This window comes from Cibotium barometz, chromosome 5 (genome assembly GCF_041138505.1).
Source record: "Cibotium barometz isolate CiBa-2024 chromosome 5, ASM4113850v1, whole genome shotgun sequence".
NCBI classification, from domain to species: Eukaryota; Viridiplantae; Streptophyta; class Polypodiopsida; order Cyatheales; family Cibotiaceae; genus Cibotium; species Cibotium barometz.
Window position 1 is genome coordinate 3,826,148 of NC_141050.1, and position 24,087 is coordinate 3,850,234.

At 48.5% G+C, this 24,087-nt stretch overlaps 1 protein-coding gene across 14 annotated transcripts in view; it reads right to left on the bottom strand.

Annotated features, from left to right (window-relative positions):
• LOC147637975 (uncharacterized) overlaps nt 1-24,087 on the bottom strand; it is a 237,637-nt gene that overhangs the window by 22,761 nt on the left and 190,789 nt on the right. For 12 of the 14 annotated variants that reach the window (XM_086797152.1, XM_086797089.1, XM_086797159.1 and 9 more), the window contains 5 exons: nt 13,041-13,163; nt 12,847-12,929; nt 12,542-12,689; nt 12,254-12,283; nt 11,803-11,873 (listed from right to left, as the gene is read on the bottom strand). In XM_086797152.1, the coding sequence (XP_086653278.1) occupies nt 11,803-11,873; nt 12,254-12,283; nt 12,542-12,689; nt 12,847-12,929; nt 13,041-13,163 (455 nt within the window). Of the gene's footprint in view, nt 1-11,769; nt 11,874-12,253; nt 12,284-12,541; nt 12,690-12,846; nt 12,930-13,040; nt 13,164-24,087 lie in introns of all 14 variants that reach the window. The other 2 variants (XM_086797184.1, XM_086797190.1) reach the window with 1 other exon arrangement.

Genomic DNA, 24,087 nt, shown 5'->3' on the forward strand with positions numbered 1-24,087 from the left:
GGAGCTTTGTATAGGGCACTTTGAGCCAGATGGGATTCCCCATAGATTGGATTCGCAGAGGCTCAAGACTTTATTCAGCATCTTACAGCCAGGTTCTCGTTCAGGGAGCCCGAGGCGATACATTCCCCCTTTCCCACTCAGTTCGACAAGGCTATCCGTTGGCACTGGCACTGGCACCGTACCTCTTTCTATTTGTCACGGAGGCCATGAGTAGTTTCCTCTCCGCCCAAGAGACTGGACTTCAAGGATTGCGCTTCCCCTCCACATTGAGGAGGAGCTGCTGGACTCAGAGTTTGCAGACGACACAACAGCCTACCTTGCTGGAGATGTTGGGATTCTCCAGAGATTTGTGCAGCCTACCATGCCAGAGAGGTTCACAGAGGGCTTAATACATTTGCTTCCCAAGGAGGGTGGTCATAGATTGGAGATCCGACAGTGGAGACCCATCACCCTTCTAGGGACGGCATACAAGATTTTGGCCAAGGCCATCAGCAGAGCAGGCGACTCTGGCCTTCCCTCCCAGACTTGATCCATGACACTCAGATTTGGTTTTGTTCAGGATCGAAGTATTCTGGACAACAACTTTACCTTTTGGGAGGCGACAGCTTCGGCCAGGATGCGACAATAGGACCTCATTGTGCTACTCCTCAACTTTGAGAAAGCTTATCATTTTCTATTGGATTACATGGCAGATTAGAGAGATCAGAGCACCCCTTAGAGGCTTTCACAGGCTGCACCTTGGAGAGGGTGAGGGTGAGGGTGATTGGTTTTCGGGCATGTGCATGGCACATAAATCTAGCACCAGCCAAGGTGGCCAAGGAGAGATTTTGGCGGTTATGGATTTGGGAGTGCCGACCTCTGACGCGGTTGCAATGGGACCATGGAGAGTGGACGTGGCATGATCCCACAAATCAGGTGGAGACTCTGGATTCCCCTTTCTTTGCATATACAATGCGACTCAGCCACAGGATGCAAATGTCGGAGATAGATGGCACACCGGCAATAGCAGAACACTGGAAGTCTAAGGGCCTATCACAATGCTTCGTTTAAGATTTTTGGAAGAGGCTTTGGGACAGCTTTCGACCGAGGAATGTCACTGTCTTCCTCTGGTTGACGGCACACAGGCGTCAGGCGTGGGTACTTGGTTCGCAATCAGAGGGTGGTCAACAGCTTGCCCAAGGTGCGCAGCCACCCCAGGAGTCTCAGCAACATTGCCTTTGGGATTGCCCGAAGGCTCAGCAGATTTGGCAGCGAATTCTCCGCATCTTTGCTATGGACAAGGCATCGACCCAGATTATCACTTGGGGTACTGTCGCTTGGGCCACCGAGGCTAGAGTGGTAAGGCCATGCCCTTCAGGTCTTCCACCATCGTATCGCAGTAGTACCAGCCACAGCCCCACCTGCAGGTGTTTGGCGTCCAAGCTCATGCAAGTGCCGGGAGATTTGGAGTAGCGCGGAGGAGTCAATAAGAAGGACTGAAGCAAGGGGGGAAACCACCTCTCTCGTGTGCCACCAGACTTTCTCGCACGCGTTCATCACTTGTGGGGATAATGGGGCACCTGTGAGAAGATATCAGAAAAAATCCGTGGCAATGGCTCTCACATGGGGGGGATTTAGAAGAAACAGCTCCATCCTGGCCACGCAACCTACGAATGTCGTCTCTCTCCTATGGGGGCCGGCAATCTCAAAGAAATCCTCAGTGACTCTGTCGCCGGCCTCAGTCTAGAAGGAAGCTTTGGCATGGTACCTGTACTCCACCCTCCTCTCCTCTATGGATCTAAAATCCGTGCGGGCGGTGACTATCCAATTCTCAATCCACGGGCTATCTGCAGAACTCTCCTGAAGCCATTGTAAAGAAGCCATACCCCTTCTCAGACTCCTCTCCTGCAACCGAAATCCCTCCAATCTGCTCTCGGCAGCCTCCCGTGAGAAACTGTTGACCTCCCTCGGGCCCACATCCAATGTGCACACAACAGAGCCTGAAATAAAGTCTAGTCTTTGCCCATATCTGCTCAATCTTGCTACTTATCTCTGGGTCCTGAATGAGGCTATCCGGAATCCTAAAGCTCACATGCCTATCCAGCCTCCTGAGGTCCTATAAGGACATAATAACCGGCGCGTGATCTAAAAAAGTAGTGCCTACCAAGATACCAATCATGCCCCCACAGCCACAAGCCCGCTCATCAACATTAAACCTGTCTAGTCTGGAGAGGTTGGGGCCGGTGCTCCTCCTATCCAATCACGAGAAGCTAAGGCTCCGAGGGCTGCGCCCAAACTTTGGAAGATGCCAAGGGTCCTATCCCCTAAGTGCCAATATCATCTCCTCCCAGGCAGAGTACTCTGCTCTTGAGACTGTGGCCGTGCCTCCTCCAAGTCTGTCCTCTGCTACCTCTATTATGTTAAAGTCTCCACTCATGCCCTAAAAGTCTACCGGGGGAAGGGTATGCCAGACTGTGCTCCACAAGAGGGCTCTACCTGCGCCGGCGTTCGAAGCATCAACATTGAGGAAGCCAACGCAATCCTCACCAATCAAAATGGTAACCCACTGTGCTCGCCCCGACACTATGACTCCCGAGCCTTTCACTGCCGGCAAAAGCTGCTCACTGACAAAAATACAAACTCCTCCCTGCATACTGACGCAGTGAAGGATGGAGACCAGAAAATGTGACTCCAGCATAGTAAAATCTTTCCGCATCGGTGGGTGCCCCCCTCGGAAAGGTGATGCTCCTGGAGGAAAATGTCAATAGATTTCCCAACTATAGCTCTTTGAAGCTCTCTTCTCAGGATGCCTCGTCTCTAAAAGCACTGAGGTCCCCCTAAACCCTGAATGTTCCATGAAAATCTCTGTGAGAGGCTATGCTAGCGGAACTATCCTCTACTCGAAGAGTCTTGGGCTAAGGTTTAGACGAGGAATAATCACAATCCGTCCTGGGACGAAGGCGCGAGGTATTCCTTTCTAAGAACAGGAATGCAGGCTTTCACTAGGAAACTCGCCATGCCAACCAGTGGATCAAATGCAGGGTTGAAGCAATCCTGCCATCGTGCAAAAAAGGCATGGGCCATACACAGTGCAATGGGCTAAGCTGCATGACTCCATTTGACGCTGTTGGCGAGTCGAACTCAACCTAATAGTAACCACATACCAGAGAATGAATGTCTGTGATCTTTGTAGGCCCACCGATGAGGCTGGCTTGTAAAAGATCCCTAAATTGTCCACATGCAGGGCGGCTACTGACAATCTTGCATGCTAGGGTGGACCACTAACGATGCAACAGTCGTAGTGAGGAGCTAAAGATCAGCCTCTGAAAAGGATAAGCAAGTAACAGCGGCCTTGGTTGGGGGCGTGAAGCGCCAAAGGGCAAGGGGCACAGGCAGGCAGAAAACGCAGGAGGGGGAGGAGCTCGAGGTTACACTACTTCTTTTGCTCTCTCGTCATTGGTGCCCCCGTATCCTCATAGGTGCTGGATGCGTATGGACGGGCTTGGCAACATAATAGAGAGGTGGTTCCTCCCGCTCTCTCCGCACTTTCTTGTTGACTCTCTTTACTGCAGAGGAGCTTGCACAGACTCTAGAAGCACTCCCTAGGGGCAAATGCTCGGGAGAAGGGGCTTCCAGTTTCTCTCTCTCTGGGATCTCATGGAAGGCGGATTCAATGCTGCCTTCCATCAGATTATGATCACAGGAGTCATGCCGGAGACGTTGTCAGAGTGATTGATCCATGTAACTCCCGAGGATGTTGGTGACAGATTCGAGATTCGGCAATGGAGGCCCTATGGACCGCCTACAAAATTCTAGCCTAGGCCATTAGCGACTGCAGCCTTTCCTCAATTTAATCCATGGAACGCAGACGGATTCTGTCGAGGATCGCAACATTCTTGAAAAGATCTTCACTTATTTGCTGCTCTAGCCAGGTTCAAGAAGTAGGATCTTATTGTCCTCCTAGATTTTGAAAAAGCATATGACAGACTAGATTGGGGCTTACGATGTGCCAGATGGGATACCCTGAGGAGCGGGTCCGAGGTGTTTCTGTGCTCTACACGGCTTTATGCTACCAAGTTCTCATTGAGGAAGCCACACGCGACACATTTCCGCTTTCACGCTCTATCTCGCAGGGCTATCCATTGGCACCTTATCTATTGCCGACGCCATGAGTAGTTTTCGCTTCGCTTAGGATACAGTGCTCCAAGGGCTGTGGCTTCCCATCCGGGTGCACGAGGAGCTGCTTGATTTTGAATTCGCCGACGAGGGGAACCTCCAGAGATTCGTCGAGGCAATCTTCTGCCATGCATCTGGAGGGCAGATCAACTGTCACAAGTTATGTGGATTTTGGGTTGGCTCATCACCCACTCTCACTTGGTGGCCAGTTGAGGCTTTTCAATGGGCACAATGATATTAGAAGACCAACTGGTGGGGAAACCCTCGCATAGGGCCCTATTAAACATATGAACCAGAAGTAGAGCCAATACATCCCTCGCATGTGAGAAGTGCTCGGCAATCAGACCATCATGATCCTATGCTCTCCCATTCTGCATCCTATCAATAGCATCTCCACCATGCTCAAGTGGAAGGAGGAGTGGAGGGGGCAAGGCTCAGGAGGGTGGGGGAAAGGTGGTTGTCCGGGGACGTGGTAAACGGAGGTGGCGTATGCATGCCATATGTTGGGTGAGGTGATCGGGGTCGCTAGGCGACGATCTTGGAAGAGCCTCCAGGCCCCCTTACAATCCCGTCCCAGAAACAGCTGGTACAACTCCTGCTTGAGGTGAGCTAGGTAGGCTCGCTTCTTCCTCCGTACGAGACAGTGGATGATCTGTCGTGCTTGCTGGTAAGTGGTGAAGCCCAAAGCAACCTCTCACTGTAGGTGGGCACAGGTCTCGTGGCACTCATCATACCAACTATTATGTGGTACAGTCCCTCCAGGTGGTCCAGGCGTGGCTCTGGTGTGAGGGAAAGCGGCTGCACGGCAGATATGTGAAGGGTGGCTGCAAGCTATGTGGTAAGCTCATCAAGTGGGATGTGGGGGTCGAGGTCGGAGAGTGTACGGAAAATGTGGTCAAAGTAGACGGAAGAGGTATCCCTCGTGAAGTGGTATCTCGAGTGGCAGTGGTGTGGTAAGGCCAATGGCTGGATGGTGTATTGGCATGTGAGGGAGAAAGCTAAGTATGCATGATCAGCTACAACATCAATGGCGCGGGGTGCTCATTGGCCTTCTTCTCCCCTTGGGCTTGGAGGGTCTGCACTTGCTCCCTAAGTGTATTCAGCTCCTCATTGAGGAATGACTGAATTTCGCCTTCTTCATATTGGGTGCGTGCCCTCAAGTGGTTGTTTTCCTGTTTAAGTATGGCTACTTGAGCCTCTAAATCCCAGATTCGGGAGGCTTGATGGCTGGTTTTATCGTCCAGCATCTGGACCATTTCCTCTCGCACCTTGTTGAGTTGGCTCACCATGTGGGCCTGCGTCTCTTCATTCCACCTATCCGTCTCCTCTTGCATAGAGGTGTGCAGCCTGTAAAAGTTCGTCTTCACCTTCTCCAAGCTTTTTTTGAAGGCTTTCTATATCTGTATCTTGCAGTTTGCATATCTCTTTCATGGCTGTCATGGGGGTCGCTGATTTTATGTGTATTCACCCATACAGACTTACAGTGCTGTATTTCCTCTCCTTCTCACCCCTAGTTCTTGTATCCGGAGCGCACTGCATGTTGGAGCAGGGTGTGGAAATGCAGTATGCAGGTAAGAGAAAAATACTCGCATTGGTAAGAGAGAGAGAGAGGAAAAAGAGAGATGAGGCTCAAGTGGGGCTGCTCAAGGAAAGCGGGTACACGGGAGCCGGAATACAGAGAATGGCAGGCTGAGGTGCTGGGCGGAGGTGGGCAGATACAGGAGATGGTGGTAAAGGTTCACGCGAGAAAGAGAGAGAAATGGCAGAGTGGGCTGGGCACACGCGGGGCAGGGGTGCCCGATAGAGAGAGAGAGACCAACAACGCGCAACGCAAGAAGAGATGGGGGCTTGCGCAACGTCACGCATGGAGAGAGAGAGAGAGTGACAGAAGACCCCAAGGGCCTATGAGACCACAAGTAATACAATGGTACCAAGGATATATTAAGCCATGGAAAACTGAAAGAAAAAGTAAAATGAAAACATCTGACAGTACATGTGATCAATAGATGATCCTGTGTAGAGTGAGATATGTTGTCATCAGCTAATGACGATACCCACCTCGGTCAGAACCAATCTGCTGGCGGAGTAAATGCCACGCCTCTGTGATGGGAGCATGTGATGTCGGTGGAGAATCTCACGAATCTATCTCTATGTGATGGAAGGTCTTGATGCTCTGGGTCGAGGACGTCTAGCTCGCAGAATGGATCGAGCTCTCTCACTAAGAACTCCTCTGGGGCGTGGAGCTGGAGCGGGGGTATGGGTGGTGGGCTCTGATGTTGCAGTAGAGGAACTGTTGTGCGCAATAGATTCTGATGTGGATGTGTGTACCACAAAGAAATCTGTGATGGCTCTTTGTGAGGTGTCTTGTCAGAGCCAGGGTTGTCTCTCAGCATGCTGCCTCAACACTACACCCCTCTGTTGTCTGAGCTCCATCAAGTACGTGCCCAAGCACCTCTGATCCTCAAACAGTATCACCTGTGTTAGTGGTTCAAATCCCTCTAGGAGGCAGTGGAATCGCCCGCGTATTTCATAGTAAGCTGGGCAACTGAACATATAATGGACCTCATCCTCTACTGTTGCTTCTGTGATGCATATTGTGCATGTCCTCTCCTCATGTGGGATATCCTCAGCTCTGCCAGTCTCTACTCTGAGGCGGTGGGAGGATACCCTCAGCTGGCCGATCGTGATACGCATAGCATGTGACATGTGTATCTGTATGTATCCCGGGATCTAAAAGAATCCATCCTCAAAGAGTCAAGAAGTGATCTCTGTAGAACTCACACTTGTTACCAATCTCTGACGGAGACACCCATGTCTGGTTTATGTGTAGCCCGAGTAGATCTAACCGGATGATCCAATTGATCTCTTGACATGAGAGATCAAGGTATGGGGAATCCAAGCTATACTGAAACGGGGGGAGACGGTCCATCTGTATGCCATGTGCATGAAACCACTCAACTACCTCAGAGTACCATGCATGTGTTGGTAATGGCCGTGGCCGTGTCGTTGAGGAGGAGGGCATTCCATCTCGCCTCCTCAATCCCTCCCTCCCCCCTCTCGCCATATAATTGCATAGAGGACTCTAGCGCTAGTCGTGGGAGGCGATCTCTGTCAAGCATGTATACATGTTGAATATAAGTGACAATCTGAAAAAAGCCAATGGCTGGCTACTAAAGACCCAATGGGCCTATGAGACCAAAGTGATACAATAATGTCCATGGCATATGTCATCATGGAATGGAAAATAAAACAGAAAGAAAACATAAACATAGCTATCTCACTCGGGAGATACAAAACTGTCCAAAGTGATACAAACATGTCCATGGAAACTCATCATGGAATCCTAAGAACATAGAAACATGCGAGTAGCATCACCTCCGACTAGATGGTATACCACTCTCCAAAATATCAAGCATGGGGGCTAATGAGTATGGTCGAGAGGTCTCATCACCTATGTCACGTGGAAAGCTAGCTCGATGGCGGTGGAGCATGTCCTGGATCTGGAGCTGATAAGGTGATCATGGCCAACGGCCCGGGGGTCAGGGGCGTCGGGCACGTTGGAGTGTGGAGGCTCAGTCCAAGGTAACTCCTCTTGGGCGAGTTAGGTCCGGAGCAGCTCATGGAGGGTCCACAAGATCCACTATATCGATGTCCTCCACCTCCTGGGTCCGGAAGAAACTGTTAATGGTTGGCTGGCGAGGGAGGGGGGCGGGGTGGCTGGGGCCGAAGCTCCCTAAGGTGTCCCTGTGTCTATGGAGCTCAAGCAAGAACAGGCCTAGGCAACGCTAGTCCTGGAAGTCAATGACCCTGGAGAGTGGACCAAATTCCTCACGAAACAGACAGTGAAACCTCCCGCGGATCTCATGGTATACTGGGCAGTGGCATATGTAATGCTCCTCCGTCTCAACCTCTGTGTGGCATAATTGGCATATCCTCTCCTCTGCCGGTCTTTGTATAGGCTCCCCGGCTCTGAAGATGCCCTCAACTCTACCTGTCTCCACTCTGAGGCGGTGGGATGAAACCTGTATCTGGCCAATTGCAATCCGCATGGCATGGGACATATGAACACTCAAGTAGCTTGGCTGCTGAATGAATCCATCCTCGGTGACTGTGAGAAAGTGATCTCTGTGGAAGTGCATCTTCGTGGGGAGCTCCGGAGCTGTGATCCATGTGCAATGGATCACAGCTCCGAAGAAAAGGGGAGTCCAAACTGTACTAACATGCGGAGCCCATATACTGAGAACCAAGTGGAAACTAGCGCATACCATACTCCAGAGTGGCTCTCAAGTGCTAGCTGTGTTGAGGACTCCAGGGCAAGCCTTGGGTACCTATGGGGATCCATGTGACTGATGCAATGGAGGTATGTGACTGTCTGGAAGACTGCATCCACTACCATCGGGGCTGCAACAAACTCTCCCTAGACAAACTGGTGTGGGACTAATGGTTTGCTGCAGATCATTCAGGAGAACATCATGACGTGGGGCCTCTCGCTGCCAATCCTCATCGATAAATCTCGCCCCCAGAAGGCTTCTCCACACATCAAGGTTGGTGTGAGTCATGACGAGGGTGTCAAAAAGCCAGCCCTTTGTCCTAGGCTCCTGTAGACGGTGTAGGAGGCGGGCTCAGGGTATAGTATCAAAAGCTTTGCGGAAATCCAAAAAGCAGTAATAGTAAATCCTCTGATGTCGTGCTCTACCCTCCTCGATGATGGCACGGAGAGTGAAGACATGGTCAAGGGTAGAGTAGCTCCTCCGAAAGCTAGCTTGTCCTGAGGCTCTACATCCTTGGCTCTCGACAAATGAACTAAGCTTTGCCTCTAGCACTGACCCATAGAGTTTGGCCAATGTGTGGCCAATCATGAACTAACTTTAATTATTAGGATCAAGTGGATCTCCCGCTTTGAGGATGGGGGTGATGGTGTTGGTGGACCAAGAGAGTGGTAATCCTTCACAGAGGGCTCAATTGAACATGTAGGCTAGTAGGGGCGCCAGGGTATCATCGGCATGCGAGATGTACTCGGTAGTGACTCCCTCATGATCCCGAGCTCGCCCATTGCCTTGAGAACCATGCGCTTTGTGAAGAAGGTGGAGGCGGTGGGACGGGGATCTGGTAGTGGGGGTAGGGGTGGCTGATGGGGGATATGCTAGAGGGAGCGTGCATAGGACTGCCATGTGTCCAGGCAAGTGATAGGTGTAGAAGGGTGATGTTCTCAGTTTCCTCCATGCCTCTTTGCAGTTTGGCCCTAAGAAAAGTCGATATAACTCATCCTCTTTTCAAGCGTAGAACTCCCGTTGCTTGCGTTAAGTGAGCCGTTGAGAAATCCGTTGCGCTTGGCGCTTTGTGATTTGCCCAATCCGTACCCCGGCATTCGCCATCATACCAACAGTTTTGGGGCATGGAACCACAAGGTGGCTTGGCGGTAGACCGCCGAGTGCAGATGAAAGAAGTGGTGGTGGATGTGTGCAGTGTGGTGGTGAGCTGTGATGTGAGGGTGGATAGGGGGAAAGTAGGTTTCACATCTTGGAGTTGGTGATAGATGTGGTTGGAGTAAACAAGGTCAAGCTCATGATCAAAAAGGACCTGAGTAATGTGAGATGGGGGTTGGTGGTGGAAGGATGGGCTGTGTGCTAGTAAGAGTGAAAGAGAGGTAGGCATGGTCAGCTTCAAAGAGGGGTGGCGGGATGGAGAAGTTGTGGAGAAGGTGTGCCAAAGCCGGAGATCCCATAAAGTAGTCCACAATGCTAGTACCTCTTGAGTGAGGGAAGGACGTAAGGGCGTCGGAGGAGAGCCATCCAGACATCCCGTTATAGATAACAAGACCATGTGCAGCTCCTAGCTCTAAGAAATATCTCCCATACACCATGACCTCCTCACGGTCCTATGATAATCGCTGCAACCCTATGTCAGTGTTGTCCGGCTCTTGTAGTCTGACAAGGTCATCCAGACCAAGTAGTGAGAGCTACTGACTTCCCGTCTTGGCGTTGAAACCCGCGAGCAGGAAGACTTCCCCCCAGGTGTGACAACTCCGTAATATCCTCATGAATTGTCACCATCGCCTCACGCCGGTGTGCCGCATGTACTGGGGTGAGATAACCTCTGTGCCCTTGAGGACAGCCCGTCTGTCTAAGAAGGCGTGTCTGCTAATGGCATCAGGGAATCTAATGATGAGGCGCCGCTCTCGTGTCATATCCTTGCCTGCCCTCCATGTATCTGCAAAGGGGGGGAGTGATCTCGTCCACTCCAAGCATCTGGCAAAGCGTCATGGCATCCTCCTTGGGGGGGTAGGGAGAGAGAGAGAGAGAGAAGACCCAATGGGCCTATGAGACCAAAGTTTCTTCTTCGGTACTAACTTGACTAGTCGTTCTTTCTATTATGCATAATCAATAGAGAGCTCTTCTTTTCTACTCTCTTGCTCTCTTGTGTCTTGCTTGCCATCCTCCAACCATGATTGATTGATCATAAGTAATAATGAATCCTCAAGCAGGTCCCAAAATTGCAAAAAGAATTCCACAGTGAACCCATCCCATCCACAAGATTCCCATTTGCCCGAAGTCTAACTGCATTGTGTATCTCCATAGGCATAAAAAGGCTTTCCAGTCCAAGGGTTTCCTGCACATCCTTTATTTCTTTGACATTCTAAGGCAATTTCTTACGAGCATGTGTCATAGAAGGGGTCTCAACACGAAGTGATGCAATAACTTGCTGAAAGTGAGTCACACATAATTGCACTAACTGAAATACATTTTGCGTCCACTCTCCATTATCCTTTTACACTCAAAATGCTTTTGTTACCTTCATAATACCCTTGGGCCCACATCATGTACCCACCATCTTTGGGTAGCGCATTGTTTTTGTCTAGTTACATGTAAACATTTAAATAAAGATTTAGATGAGCACTCCTCCTCCAAGATAGGCTTTTGTAAAGACCCGACTTGCCACTTTTGCAACTTTCTGTAGTTACTCAATTCAAGTTGATGCCTGGCATAACATATTTTCTCCTCTTCCTGAGGAAACAAGGTAGCTCCTGAATTTACCATAATCTGTAATCACCCCTTGCATACGGGATGCAAAATGGTACCAAGCAATATCCATATCGTCATAAATTTCAGCTATCAAAGGAGGAGTCAAATAACCGTTGTTAATCAGCAATAATCTCTTAGTTGATATCTGTAAATCATCTAGTGGCATGTCAAAGTGCAAACTCAGCCATATAGGAGCATGATCAGAGAGGTGCAAAGAGTAATCCACCCACATTCTACGTGTACATTCAACAAATACCATGTGTCAAGGCTTGCACTATAAGTTGTATAAGCATTATGATGAAAGGTATACGCCTTCTTATTAGGGCACATGGCCAGCCAAATATCAAGTGCATCCATGTGATTTATTGCATTGCACCATGAAACTCTTTCAACTAAAATAATGTGTGATTTTACACAAGTATTATTATCTCCTGCCGGAACGGTATTAAAATCCCAAAGTTGATCCAAAAACAAAATTTCTCTCTAGCTGTTTCTAATATGTATGTTGTGCAAATAAAATCAAGGTTGGAAATCTAGAGAAGCCAACTATCAAGCACATCAATATGAACATCTACCCATGCCTATTTCTTACAAGATTCAAGATGAACAAGAAAGCAGTGGCAACCTATCATGTTCTTCCCCGAGCCTCAATGAAGAAATCACCACCTCCGCTGACTCATCATCAAAGAACACATCCTGCATTGAAACAACCAAAGCTAGTTAAAGATAGTCAGTGTTATACTATCAGATCAGGCGGAGCAGTGCAGCCTGCACAGCTTTAAGCTACATGAAAAGCCTGTCATGCAAAGCCTGTATAAAGGCATCATCAGTCATGCCAGTGGCTCTAGCCCGAGTGGTAACACTTTGGCCTGCCGCCACACAGGACCAAGGCTCAAATCCTAGCCCCTACTTATACAATTAATCTCTTTAAAATAAACAAAAAAGACTTCATCAGTCGTGAGATCAATATTCTGAATTGTTGGTGAGCCTAGCAAGTAATACAAACAAAACCAACTTTTTACAGCCGTACTAAATTAAAATAGGGAAAAAAACCTAGGATATTTCAAGAAGCTTACATCATCATCTCTCTCATTTACCCCCAGGCCCTGCAAAAAAGAAAAGAGCAATTTAAAATGCTTGACTTTGCACTAAAAAGCTTAATCCTTAAAATAAGATGAAAACAAGTATTATCGCATGAAATTCACAAAACAAGACTTGCAAAAATGGCATTGCTGCACCAAACTTCAGGAATATGTAAGATAAAAGCAATGCAACCCATGATCTCATGCAGCAATAATAAACAAGCTTGATGTATTTAGCATAGATTATCAGCCACAGTACTAGTACTTGAGAGGAGATGATACCTCATCTGTATCATCTTCATTGTCAAATATGCCATATCTAAAAACCTCACTACTTAGATTTGATGCCATTGTGGATATATCGTAATCTTTGTCATGAAAATCATCTTCATCACTATCAACAGGCCGATCTCGTATAGAGGTGGGACGACTGCGGCACTCAAAACATAGAAAGTGAGGAGGAAAGTAGACCTTTTTTCCAACTTCCGGGAGGAGTTCATAGGCAGACAATGATCCACTTAATCTGTCAAGCAGCTTCATTTCTCAGAGTGACTGATTGATGAACAAAAGAAGCCTAAAGCACTTACCCACATGTCCACTGACAAACATTATCGATGGAGTTACGGCTTTGTAGAATATTTGATTTCCATTCAATCCATTCTGGGTTTCCCTATAACAATATGATCACGAGCTAAGTTTATGAACTGCACAACTACCCCAAGGGGATGGACAACCCCAAACTAGGAACACAAAAACATAGCAGAACTAATATACAAAGGACCTGTAGGTGAGCATGTATCTCTGCATTGTTATTAGCAGCTTGCAAAAGCCAGTTGGCTATTCTTGTTAGATGCCCGATGCTACCTATCCTCGGGGGGGGCTTTCCGGGTGTAGATACTAAAGGCTGTGATAATCACCAGAAAAATAAACACACAGCTACCCTTTAGTGCAAGCCATACCGTTACTTTAACTACATAACATTTTTTCTTGTGCTCTATCACTGCTAGAGAAGACGGCAACAAGCAACCAATTTACACTTATCCTCGCATCTACAACAGAGAATTGCTCATAACAACGAGGAACACTGCAAGAATTGAACCCAAATGCGTACAAGAGAACAATAGAAACCTACATAATTCCCTAGTTTTTCACAATTGATTTGTTGTTAAGTATGGACTACTTCTCACGACCAATGCATATGTAAGGATTGATGCCATGGAGAGAAAGAAAGAAAGTTCTATTTGATGGAAATAATGCTCTCTTACTCTCAAATATGCAGATCTGTGGTGTATAGTTGTGTACTACTTGTCAAGAGCTTCGAGATGATATATAGGATGCATAGGACATTCTCATTTATTAGGATTCCATTCATGTTTTTAATGTATGGACAATATGAGTGACTTGAGGACATTTATTAGGTGTGAACATTTTTCTAAAATTTCAACCATGAAGAGGTACATGCATCAACTTCTCTTCGAACACATGCAGTTGTAATCGATTTTAATACAATGCAATGTATGGTGCTTCCTCTCTGTCAATAGTCTAATTGCAATGTTCAAGGTTTCATGGTGTTAATTGTTCAATCATTCATCTGATTATTTAAACATTAAATTGGTATTAGAGCATTCAATATTATGAGGCTTGTGGACGAAGAAATTGCTAAGAGCAATTCTACAGAAGCCTGTGAGAGATTTTTTTTTAAATAATTTATTCTAAGAGCCTATTGTAAAAGGCCACTCATCATAAGCAGGTGTGGTTGCTACAGGCTTGATGAGACGATAGGAGAGAAATGAAATGAAATGAAACGCTATATTAACGTCTTCAAAAGGCCATAATGACCTATGAGACCAAAAGTTACATCATGGTGGATCTGATACAAGAGAGAGAGAGAGAGAGAGAGAGAGAGAGAGAGAGAGAAAGTTGTATTAACGTCTTCAAAAGGCCAAAATGACCTATGAGACGAAAATGTTACATCATGTCCATGGAATACACCATCATGGTACTAAAAGTAAAACTAAATTTAAAAAAAAAACAAAAAGCCTCAAGCTCTATGGATAGGGCCCTACAACATGGTACCCAATGTAGTGAGGCTGACAGGGCGGGAGAAAGTCTTGCGGTGGTGGGAAATGATGGCTCTGATCCTCTTGTGGTGACGTGGGCGTGGGCGGCGGCCACAAGACAGAGAGAAAGAGAGACCATGAGGTGGGCCGCGGATGTAAATAAATGGGCCTCCCTTCAAAGCACATGCATGGATGTTGATGACGTACAGGCTGGTTGTTATGTACCTCAACCCTCAGATAGTGGGCAGATGCAAGGGGCTAAGGTTAAGAATTAATAAGACTAGGCTACTAGCTATCTATAGTAGGTTAGTGATTTATAGCAACAATTACCGGCTAAGGTTCCACTCCACAAATACATGCCAGTCAACATTGGCATCCCATACCACCGGTGCTTGCCCAAAGGGGCCCTCGGCAAGACTATCTCTGATGCGCCATGTCCATGGCATGAGTAGAAACTCTGGTCTAGGCACAGAACCATCAATATTGCACTGCATGACTTACTACACAATAATAATACAAGGCATCACTTATATAGTGGTGAGCTTGCCTGCACCCTTTTATTTTGGTTTTCTCTAATCATGTTTGGACTGTGTTTAGGAGATCTTGGTTAGACAAGCCTAGGGGGCCCCTTACACTTAGTATTAAAGCAAGCTAAACAATGAGTCTACAAAGGTTTGCATGTCTTTCATGGTTTATTTCACATCGAGGTTCCCATGTATTTCTCTTAGCACCATAGCTTGCTTTGTCTCATTGGAGGTATGCTTCTAGGGTTACTACCATGGTTGTATGTGGATTCTCAGAGGGGTGGAATATAGGAGTCATATGCGTTCTAAATGTGCAGAAGAACCCTTATGAAACCCTAGCGTTTCTCTAGTTTACCTTCCAAATAGGCTGTGATTTTTTACTCAAGTGTCTACCCTTGACATATTTTGTATACATGTAGGCAAGGGGTTGAGTTTTGGTGCCCTGAAACCTGTGGCAAAGGGCTGATTGCAGCCTGTGCAAAGAGTCTTATGTGGGCAGCAAACATGTCTCATGTGAAGAAAAGCATGAGAGGCTGGTTTCCTACAGGGCAGGGCTGTGCAGCAGAGTAAAGGGAGAAACTAAACCAGGGTGGCCAGCAGAGTCAACCGGCAGCAGAGAGAGCAGCCTCTTATGTGTGCAAGTGCATACGGTTATATACAGGGAGCTGCTTTGCACTGCCTGCAAAGGCCTGAAACCTGTAGCAGAGGGCGGATTGCAGCCTGCAAGGGGTTGAGTTTTGGTGTCCTGAAACCTGTGGCAAAGGGCTGATTGCAGCCTGCACACACAGACTTATGTGGGCAGCAGACAGGTCTCATGTAAAGAAACGCTCGAGAGGGGAGACACTAAACCAGGGCGACCAGTAGAGTCAACAATCAGCAGAGAGAGCAGCATCTGATGTGCACAAAAGCATGCGGGTATAAACAGGGAGCCGCTGTGCGCTGCCTGCACAGGCCACCAGGATGAGAAAAAGTGAGTTGCTAGTTTGAGGTTGATTCTAAAAAATCCGAAAAAGAAAGCATGTGTGCTGTTTTTTCGAGAAACTAACAAAAACTGGTCGATTATAGCTACTTTTTTGCGCCTCTTTTTTTTTTTTTAATGCAGTATGCATGTTTTTTAATGTAAGTAAAGCAGTTGTGGGTAGCTTATATAATAAGGCACAACTTAGGCATTAAACCATCAAACAACACTCTTTCCAATGTTCACAGCGGCAAGCAAATTTTGCATCTCTTCTTGTACATGGAGGAAAGGGAAGGCTTTGGTAAGTGGTTTACACGATGGTCTCAGAGTTTCCCTACAGTTTAATGTAGTTTTTCCCTTGTTTTTCATAAAATTCAGAATCGGCACATATCAACCTTTCTTTTTGCTGTAACAGAGATACACCCTTGCTTTTGTTCTCACTTACATTTCACATATCCATGGCGATACCCTAGCCCCTCTCCTTTACCCATGATTTATCAGATCATGAGGGGAAACGGGAAGACATTGGTGGAAGACATTGGGGATCCAATCCATGATACTGCTCATGGACACCATACCATAGTCCAAGGGAGGAGAAGATATATGTGGTGGACAAGACTTAATTCGACAACCAGATGAAGAAACTCCAAGCAGGGATCTCTACCCTAAAGAACCAGGGCAGTGAGATGGTCACTCTGCAGGGAGATTTCTATATTGCATCAGCAAATCACTGTACTGTAGAAGGTTGTTGCGAGTACTCCCGCACTTGCAGGGCATGTTTCAGCAACTGCTTTCTTCACCCCAAAGGAGTTTTCAGGGCAGAGGATGGAGAGAACCCATGAAGTGGTTGACACATGGCTTTATAGGTGGAATGTTCATTTTCAATCGCATCCTCTCCAGGACACTCGGAAGATTTAGATGGTGCCAGGTCTCTCGAGAGGAAAAGCCTTGTCATTGTGGAGAGAGCTTCGAAACAAGCCCACTGCTTGGGCTAGTTTCGAGCAGATGTTCAGGGATGAGTTTCTCCTCGCAGATGATGAGTTTCTCCTCGCAGATGTTCAGGGATGAGTTTCTCCTCGCAGATGATGAGTATGATGTGGTATCTAGGTTTGCAGAATCGGATATGAACACCATGTCTTTCAGCACTTATTTGCACAAGTTTAGAGAGTTGCAAGCAAAGGTGATGCATATGAATGTGGTCATCTTACCTGGAGTTTTTATGTGGGGATTGTCCCAAGAACATAACCTTCAAGTGAGAAGCAATAATTGCTGAACACTTGAGAATGCTATCCATTTTGCAAAGGCCTATGAAGAGATAGTTACTAGCGAGAGTAAGAAGAATGTTCCTCAGAAGTAAAAAAGCTCAGGCAACTCCGAATCAGAAACAAGTAACCACAAGCTTAGGTTTGTGAAGGCTTCCACAACTCAAAATCAGCCCGAGACATCGGGTTGACCCAATTCCAAGAACACCAGGTAGAGCCTCCAGAACATTTGGGAAGGCCAATGCTTAACTTGTGTGGTTAGACGGTCTATTGGAAAGGGAGCTACCCTCAAGCGCAAAAAAATCAGAAGCCTCATGACCGAGATCAGAGGTAGCCCTAAGTTTAATTCCGTTCATACCACCGTTCTTGATCTTAGTTCTTGTATGGATTGTAACTTTAGCATGGCAGTTTTTGGACCCAATGATCTCATACGTATTGTTTCAGTGTTGGGGAAAAGTGTACACATCTTATTCGATCCAAGTAGCATATCATGTCTACCGTGTGAACCTCGTAGCAGGGCATGGATAGATCTAGGACACACGTGTGACCCACTTGCCTATATCTATCAAGAGTTATTCAAATAGTCTAGATTTTTTGGTTGATAAATCTAGATAGTGTAGATATTAAGGTGAAGAATGGTTTTTATACGACATCCATGTAAACTCAAAGGATCATACATTGTCTTTTCTATTGGAAGATGCTCTAGTTTGTCTCAAGGGTGATCAAATCAGAATAGCCAAGGGAAAATGTCTTCTTCTTTTTCTTTTCCGGAAAAACGATCCTTCTATTAGTTAATGAGAAAACGCCATAAGGCTACAAAGCTCACCTCGCAAGGAGGGATAAAAAACGCAGTGAACACCTGAGCTCCACCCCCGTGGCTGGCCGCTCTCTGGGGGGGGGCTACCTAGTAGTACATGTGGGAGGTGAGAAAAGCCAAACTGGAGGCCAATAGTGCCAAGTGACATCCTCGCCCCTCGCGGTGAGGAAAGGGCCAGGCTGCCAAGTGCGGAGGAAAGCCTTGCGGCACCCTCTCATGCGATCCGAGTCGCCCTGGAGTTTCCCCCAGTGTCCTCAAGGTGTGAATGATGTCCACCCAGAGGGCCTGTATGACCTCCGCCGGTGAAGTCGCCTGGCGGTCAATGGCCTCCCTGCATCGGGCTCTCCATATGTGCCAAGCCGTCATGCCGCTGATCATCTCCCATCTGTGCCCGACCCCCTCTTGAGGGGCTGCCGAAGAGAAGTCTGGCGTCGGAACCACCGCCATCGCACTGTCAGAGACCTGGATGGTCGCACTGCCAGGGACGTCCTCATATCCAAGGGCTGGGCCGCTATCCGTGGCCCAAGCCAGCGCACCCCACGTCACCAGCATCTCACCTGGTGAGCCTGCAAAAACCATCCTGAGAGCGCGCTGCCAGACCTGCTGTGCCTGTGGGCAATCCCATAAGCAGTGCCGCTGCGACTCCTATGCATGGCCGCACCGAGGGCACGACGCTGGGTGTCTGCCAAAAGCTAGCCAAGCCCCCACAGCCAGTCCTCTATGCACTGTGAGCCAGAGAAAAAGCGTCACCTTCCGGGGCCGAAAGCTGGCCCAAAGGCGCTGCCAGAAGTCCCTAAGAAAGGCAGGGGAGAGCCCTTGTCGCCGCCAATGCTCGGCCGCCGCCGGGGTGCTCGCTATCCTGTGCCTCTGAATCCGCCGCCCCAACCTCGCTGTGTACTGAAAAAAGGGGATGCCTGGGCTGGTAGGGGCCGAGTAGGGATCTCGCCAAAACCACTCACCTGGATCCCACTGAAGGCGAATAAGAGGCCTGCTGTCCCAAGCCCATAATCTCCATGAACAGTCCTCCCCTATCGAGGCCGGTGAGGGGTCTACATACCACTGTCGCTGATGAAAGCCGACCACCCGCACCCTCTGAAGAATACAACCCTGGAGCCCATCCAAATCTAGTCGTGTCCTCTGAAGCTGGCCACCCTTTCCCACCTCGAAAGTGAGTGGGGCGACTCTCTCCGCTGTGCCGCAGACCGTTAGAAGGATCTCATGCCGAGCAAAGACACCCATCCACTGTGGAGGTGGAGGGTCCTGTACTGGGGTCCGCCACTCCCGGGGGATGGCCGCCTCAATGTCCTGTCTCATCAACTCTCTGCCCCTGATCCCACTGAGTCTCCTCTCCTGAGCCTCTAGAGGCAGCTGCTGAAGACATCTCCAGTCGTCTAGGGACTGGGCTGGGCCGGAGCTCAACGGGCCCCACGACACGTGAGACCGCGATCCAACCATATGGCCACTGGGAAGTCGAATCAAGGGGTTCCAGATCAATGGCTGCCTCAGGCGCTCCTCATCGGTGCCCGGGGGAGTCTGGAAGAGTGACGGCCTCAGATGCGCCCAGGCCCTCAGAAGGCTAGCTGCAAAACGCTCCTCGAAGCCAAGGCCCACTCCTCTGGATCACTGCTCTGTAAAGATCCACCTGATGCTGGGAGTCCAGGGGCCGCTAAGAGAAGGAGTGCGACAGAGCACCCTGGAAACAAGAAACTCCTTCCACGGCTCAGCGCCTGGCAGGAGGCCACGAACTACCAACTTGCCAAGCAAAGCTCGGCTTTGGCAAATAGGATCAACAATGCCCAGGCCGCCTCTCTCCCTCGGCTGACTGATCACAGCCCATGCCACCTTGGCCCTGGCGGGCCGCCCGTCACCACCGGACCAAAGAAAGTTCCTGATGAGCCTCTGCACCTGGCCAATGCACGCCCTAGAGAAGGCCCAGCAAGAAGTGATGTACCACATGGTAGCAAGCAGAACTTGGTTAGCCACAACTACTCGGCCAGCCAGAGATAAACGAGCGGTACTCCAATACAGAAGCTTCTTCCGAATGCTCAGAAGAAGGGGGGCTATCTGCTGCTCCGAAGATATGTCAATGCCCACGTAGCATCCCAAATAACGCACTGTAGTGCCGGGGGGCAGCCACTGAAAACCATCAACTGGCCTCCAAGTCGGGGGGGGCATAGAACTGACCCACAACCCACACGACTTGTGCCAGTTGATCAAAGCACCCGAAGCTCTGCAAAACCTGTCCATGGCTGAGGCGAAGCCGCAGAGGTTCTCCTCACCTCCCTGAAGATAGACAGCAGTGTCATCCGCAAACTCCGAGTCTAGGAGCTCCTCCGAGGTGCGGATGGGAAGCTGGAGGCCCCGCAAACCTGTATCCTGTGTCTTAAAGAGAGGTTTTCAAACTAGAAACAATCATTACAAGTTTCTCGTATTACCTTTTGGACTCACGAATGCTCTTGCTATTTTTCAGCAAACAATGAACGATCCCATTCAAGATTGTTAGGGGAAATTTATTGTTGCGATATTCTTAGACGACATTTTGATATAAAGCCATTCTTTGGAGGAGAATGTAAAGCACCTTAGATATGTCTTGCAGATTCCAAGGCATGAACAACAATATGCAAAAATCTCGAAGTGTGAATTCTTTTGTAAAGAAATCTCTAAGTGTGAATTATTTTGTTTTATTGCCCCAAGATGAGGAAAGAAGTCTAGGACTATTGAAGCACACAAGTCTGAGCTAGGGTTGTAGGTAGCCAAGATATGGAGATTGGAACTAGAACATCATCAAGGCATTTGATTAACAGAGATAAACAAAAGAGAGAGACAGAGTTAGACAATGCTGAAGAGAGAGAGAGAGAGAGAGAGAGAGAGAGAGAGAGAGAGAGAGAAATGAAATGATATATTAATGTCTTCAGAAGGCCAAAATGACCTATGAGACCAAAAAGGTTACAACAATTGGTGGATCTGATACAATGTCTATGTAAGAAAAGCTAAAAAACAACTAAACAACTAACTGAAACTGAAACAACTATGAGGAAAAGCACGGTACTAGGAGCTCCTAATGGATAACATCTGGGAGGAAAACTCCAGCAACAAAGGTAAGCATCATACACATCACTATCCAAAGATGTCTCTTATCGGTCGATGGCGGATATCCTCAATGTCCTCCATGGTGAGTACTCTGACTGGACCTCTCCCATGCCATGCTAGTATGGTCCTGATCCTCTGTTGTAGTCTCCGCCGGTGTCAAGATGGGCCTCTCATCTTGGGGCGCCTGGACCGCCCCAGCTCTATAGCCCGATCAATCTGTGTACCTCTGGTGCGGCTATACTCTGGGGCTAGCTGCAATGCCTGCTCGCCTGACTGCTCAATCTCTGGTCGAAAGAAGTTTGTAATCTGCCTCTGTAGGTGTCTCTCCCTCTCTGATCCCCTCCCTCTCAAGAGACCCTCTCCATGTCTACGAAGCTACAGCAAGTATAATCCGAGGCATCTCTGATCCTGGTATCTCATGACTCTAGAAAGTGGTCCGAAACCCTCTCTAAACAGGCAGTGAAAACGGCCTCGTATCTCATAATATACTGGACAGTGACATATGTAATGCAACTCTGTCTCTGGCTCCATCTGGCACAGCTGACAAATCCTGGCCTCAGCTGGTACTCCTCTGAATCTGCCAGTCTCAATCTCTAGCTGGTGTGAGGATGTGCGCATCTGACCAATAGCACATCGTATCCCATGAGAAAGATGAGTATCCATGTAGCAGGGTCTAATCACAAACCCATCCTGCGTGAGCTGGAGAAGATGATCTCTATAGAAAGCCATCTTCGTACCAAGCTCGTGTGTCGGCTGTATCCATGTCGTCCTAATGTCCAGCTGAATCAAGTCCTGCCTGATAAGTCTGGTAATCTCTGCCCGTGTGAGAGAGAGGGAGGGTGCATCCAGGGAGTACTGAAACGGAGGTACCCTGTCCATACTAAAGCCATGCAGCTGGAACCAAGCTGTCATCTGTGCATACCAACATGATCCGTCTCCCTGTGATGCCAACTGTCGTGAAGACTCCAGGGCCAAGCGAGCATATATGTCTCTAGGGAGAGCCCAAGTGCTATGTACAAAAGAGACCGATCGAGTGAGTGCCTCTACTACCAATGGGGGGGCAGCCATCTCTGCACGGATAATATCATGTGGTACGAAGGCCTTGCCCCAATCATCCGGGAAATCATAGAAACCAAGGGCCGCTCTATACGTCTCCATCCATAAGTGCTACCAGCTCGGCTGTGGTGATCCACTGAGGGTCCCCATATCTCCACTCCATAGAGCATGGCTGAAGTGACCGAACACATCCTCTCTAGTCTCCCCAATGCTGCATAAGCTCTATTCAATCTAGTCTCCGCTGCTCTCCTCGAGGAAAATAGTGGGCCACTAGAAACCACACCAAGGTAAGTATACGCATCTGTATACTCCACTGTCTCTTGACCATATGTAAAGGTGGGTACTGACCTCCTCAGGCTTAGTTCCGTACGTCGTACGGATCCGATCGTACGTACGATTGGTACCGTATGTATCCGTACGATCAGGTACGATTTTTCCCAGTTTCTGCCCGTTGGAAGTAGCCGTTTTTCTGCCCGTTTTCTCTGACCATTTTCTGCCCGTTTTTTTTTGGTTGTTTTCCTTTCATCTCTCCTGAGTCCTATAAAAGCCTCCAGGACCAAGCCTCTCCTCCATCTACTCCAAGCCTCTCCTCCACCACCCTCCACCTACTCCAAGCCTCTACTCCAAGCGGCAAGCCTCTCCTCCACCCTCCTCCACCCTCCTCCAAGCTCCTTCCATCCCACTTGAGCCTCTACTCCAAGTTCTCTTCCTCCAAGCTCTTCCCATAGTTCATCTTCTCTACGCTCTCTCCTCTACTCCACGCTTTAGCCCTTCTCTTATCCATCATGCCTCGGGAGAAGCATGAGGCTTTTGATTTGCATTGCCTCAATGTGGAGAAGGACACCAGGAAGTCCAACTCCCATCATTGGACATGCCGATATTGCGGCAAGTCATACACCAGTGGTGTAACAAGGCTTCTCCAGCACCTTTCAAAGATTGGGGGACAAGTTGCCCCATGCAAGGAGATTCCGCAAAGCATTGCCGATGACATTTGGTGGAAGATGAGCGGGGCTCAAATTCAAGTAGAGGAGCATCATCAACACACGCACCGACACCACCACTAGCACCACCATCGGCACATGATGAAGCGGCCCCCGGCTCTTTCATTGGTGTATCCTCCACTGCCACTTCCACGGATTCACGGTCCGCCTCCGCACTGGGCAAAAGGCAAAGGGTGGTGGAGCGTGAAGGGGTGCAACCCTCTCTCCACCAAGTCACGGGTAGTGTGAGAGGTTCGGTTGCATTCCTTAAGGAGCGGCAACGCCTTGCGGAGATAGAGATTACTCGCACCATTATTGAATGCAATCTTGCCTTCAATGTACTCCAAAAGGAGCAATGGAAGAAGATGGTGACGGCGATTGTGAATGTGGGCCCATGTGAGGGGTGGATGGGGGTCTCTTACACGGCTATGCGCACGAGGAAGATTGATGAAGAGAAGGAGTGAATTGATCGAGCCCTTGACCCGATTCGAGCCGCATTGACGAAGTATGGATGTTCTATTCTCACATATGGATGGAGTGATCAAAGGAAGCGTGGCATTATCAACATCCTTGTGTCTTGCCCGCTTGGCACATACTTCTTGCGTGCGGTTGACACCGGGAGAAGGGGGAGAAATACTACCGGGAGTTCCATCTACCGCCATATTAGGCAAGCGATCATAGAGGTAAGCATTATTTTACTCAAGTGTGGCTGATTTTGTCATTTGTGCAAAGCCCTCAACTCATATGATTTATCTACCATGTAGGTTGGGGATCAAAACGTGGTGCAAGTCATCACCGACAATGCATCAAATTGTCGACGCATGGGCCGCTTGCTTGAGGCGGAATTCCCCACCATTGTGTGGACTCCATGTGCGAGTCATTGCATTGACTTACTCATGGAGGATGTGGCGAAGCTCGGGTGGGTGAAGAGGATTGTGCAACAAGCTACATCTATTGTCAACCTCTTCATGCTAAAGGTGAAGGTGCTTGCTATGTTGTGAGCATAGTAGGCTTGACTTGAAGAAGCCATCGGCCACCCACTTTGCTTACATGTGGCTGGTTTGTGCAACAAGCTACATCT